This window comes from Eurypyga helias, unplaced genomic scaffold, assembly GCF_000690775.1.
Source record: "Eurypyga helias isolate BGI_N326 unplaced genomic scaffold, ASM69077v1 scaffold10491, whole genome shotgun sequence".
Taxonomy (NCBI): domain Eukaryota; kingdom Metazoa; phylum Chordata; class Aves; order Eurypygiformes; family Eurypygidae; genus Eurypyga; species Eurypyga helias.
The window spans coordinates 48-2,808 of record NW_010232783.1 but is presented as its reverse complement, the minus strand read 5'-3'; the positions used below and the strand labels follow the sequence as shown (position 1 = coordinate 2,808).

At 43.0% G+C, this 2,761-nt stretch overlaps 1 protein-coding gene across 1 annotated transcript; it reads left to right on the top strand.

Annotated features, from left to right (window-relative positions):
- The first annotated feature begins 908 nt into the window (after nucleotides 1-908).
- On the top strand, nucleotides 909-1,874 carry LOC104516983 (olfactory receptor 10A7-like). The gene has a single exon (XM_010161507.1). The coding sequence runs from the start codon at nucleotides 909-911 to the stop codon at nucleotides 1,872-1,874; it is 966 nt and encodes a 321-aa protein (XP_010159809.1).
- The last annotated feature ends 887 nt before the right edge of the window (nucleotides 1,875-2,761 follow it).

Here is a 2,761-nt window from a genome sequence, read left to right as displayed (position 1 = left end):
GCTCCTTTCTGTGCTAATGAATGGCACCCCCACACAGAGACCCCAATAAGGGAAACTGGATTAAATGAGAAATGCAATCAGAGTTTCTGATTTACCTTTGTAGCTGGCTTAAAGACATGTAAACTGAGACAGTAATCCAAATGTTTACCTTGGATATGGTAATCTACAGCGCAAATGCCTAAGTACAACAGGTAGATTTAAGATGGTCTGCAAGAGGAAAGTTTCTTGCCATACTAAGTTCATAAGCAAATATCCAGTGACACTGAATAAAGAACAACGGTAGTTTAAAGAATTCACAGAATTGGTAGGTCACTATTTTATATTTAGCAGTGATAAGACCAAATAGTAAAACACACGTTCCGTCCATCCTTCAAGCTTTAAATGTATGGCTGCACCACCAACAATTTTATTCTTTGTTTATTTGAAATCTGTAAATACACGGATGTGTATGAAAATGGAGGAAAACATTTTTTTCCTAAAAATAGAGCAGAGAATGTAATTAGATTTCAGTTCTGTAGGAAATCAATTCATATTTTGCACACAGAAAATAAAACAGGTGAATTGATGAAAACGTATTTCATAAAATACCAGTTGAACTGATATATGAAGTGAACATGGCAGCATTTGAGCTTAATTAAAAAGGAAAACAGACAAACTCTAAGGAAAATAAAAGCTCTTCTGCACTGATGCTCATTGTTTTTTCTTATTACCTCGGTTTTATCACGTGATGCTTTTTTTTCAGTGTACCTCTCAAAATGTTATTTGCCCAGCTACGTGTAGATTGTCCCACTTAGTGAATAACAGAATCAGTTTCAGAGCAGCTCACTGGTTTTATTTCATGCCCATAAAGACTTTTCTTCTCATGTCTTCCTTGTTGGCTCATACAGGCTGCGTTGTTTCTCTTTCACATGGAAGCAATTGAAGTACCGGGGCTCAGAAACCAAACCTACTTCACCTTGCAGGGTTTCTCCCACCTCGCTGCTCGTCAGGTCTTCCTCTTTGAGGGAATTCTTCTGATGTTCCTAATCACGATGTCAGGGAACTTTCTTATCATCGTAGTTGCCAACACTGACCCTGCCTTGCACACCCCCATGTACTATTTTCTAAAAAACCTGGCTCTGATTGAAATTTGCTTTACGCTAAACATAGTGCCCAAGATGCTTGTGGATTTGTTGTTGGAGAGAAAGGTCATCTCCTTTTCCGCCTGCGCCCTACAATTTTACTTTGTCATATCCTTCATCACTTCCGAGTGTTTCCTCCTGGGTGCCATGGCTTATGACCGATACGTGGCTGTATGCCACCCCTTGCACTACACCATAACAATGAACAAGAGAGTGTGTCTTCACATGGTCATAGCATGCTGGATTGCTGGAATTCCGTTTTCATTGGGACTCACTGGTTGGCTATTCAGCTACCCCTTTTGTGGCTCAAAGGAGATCGAACATTTCTTTTGCGACATCACTCCTCTTCTAGATCTGGTCTGTTCAGACACGTATGTATTCAAGCTTCTTGTGTTCGTTGCTACCATTGTAATTATTTTGATCCCCTTTATCTTGATAGCAGCCTCATACATCCAGATAATCCACACCATCCTCCAAATGCCATCTGCTGAAGGAAGGCGCAAAGCGTTTCTCACCTGCGTCGCTCACCTGGTGGTGGTGACGCTGTTCTACTGCACAACTGGTTTGGTACATTTAAAGCCCAAGTCCAGTCTCTTGGCAAATAGCAGGAAGCTGGTGGCTCTTTCTTACACGGTAGTAACCCCTATGCTGAACCCAATCATCTACAGCTTGCGCAACAAAGAAGTAAAGCATGCTCTGAGGAAGACGTTTGGGAGGAGACAATTCTCCAGCGAGGTGCCTCTGCCTGCATAGTCCTACCAATTTTCTGAAAACTGTTCACCCTCGAAAGGTTAAAAATCAAAGAATTAATGCCTTCCTCAAAATCTGCAGAGGGTTTGGACATTTTAGTTTTTGTTGGAAAATACGGAGAAATGTACATAACGTATAATGAACAAATGAATATATTTAATGTAACTGTCCAAAATATTACAGACTACAGAAATAAGACATAAAATCTGTACATTACCTACAAAGTGTTTATGCTTTTTTTTTTGCATTCTTCTACACAATGGTTAACTTCCAACAGTGTCTAAAATAAATCACTGTCGTAAGAACATGACTCTAGCATACATAAACCTAAATTGTAGCAAAATTCCAGAAAAGTCAGTGCTAGGAAAAACCCAAGACTAGGCAAAAAAGGAAGTTGAGGAGTTTAGATCATCTAGTTCCAACCCCCCTGCCATGGGCAGGGACACCTTCCACTAGACCAGGTTGCTCAAAGCCTCATCCAGCCTGGCCTTGGACACTTCCAGGGATGGGGCATCCACAGCTTCTCCGGGAAACCTGTCCCAGTGCCTCACCACCCTCTCCAGGGAGAATTTCTTCCTGATATCCAATCTAAACCTCCCCGCTTTCAGTTTAAAGCCGTTACCCCTTGTCCTGTCACTACAGGCCCTTATATACACCAAACATATATACCTTAGATACACCGAGCTTCAATCTTTCACGTTCCCCACGTACTTGCCCTTTTTTCCCCAAATCCCATGCGCAGGCGGTTGTGCCCAAGAGGGGACTGGCAGCTCCCGCCGGACTGGCCAGAACACGGGGGGTCCTAAGCGGGGTTTTTTCGCCATTCGCCTTTCGGCGACACGGCTGGGGCCGGGGATGTCGGGCCCGGGGGAAGCTCCGAGCGCGGGCGC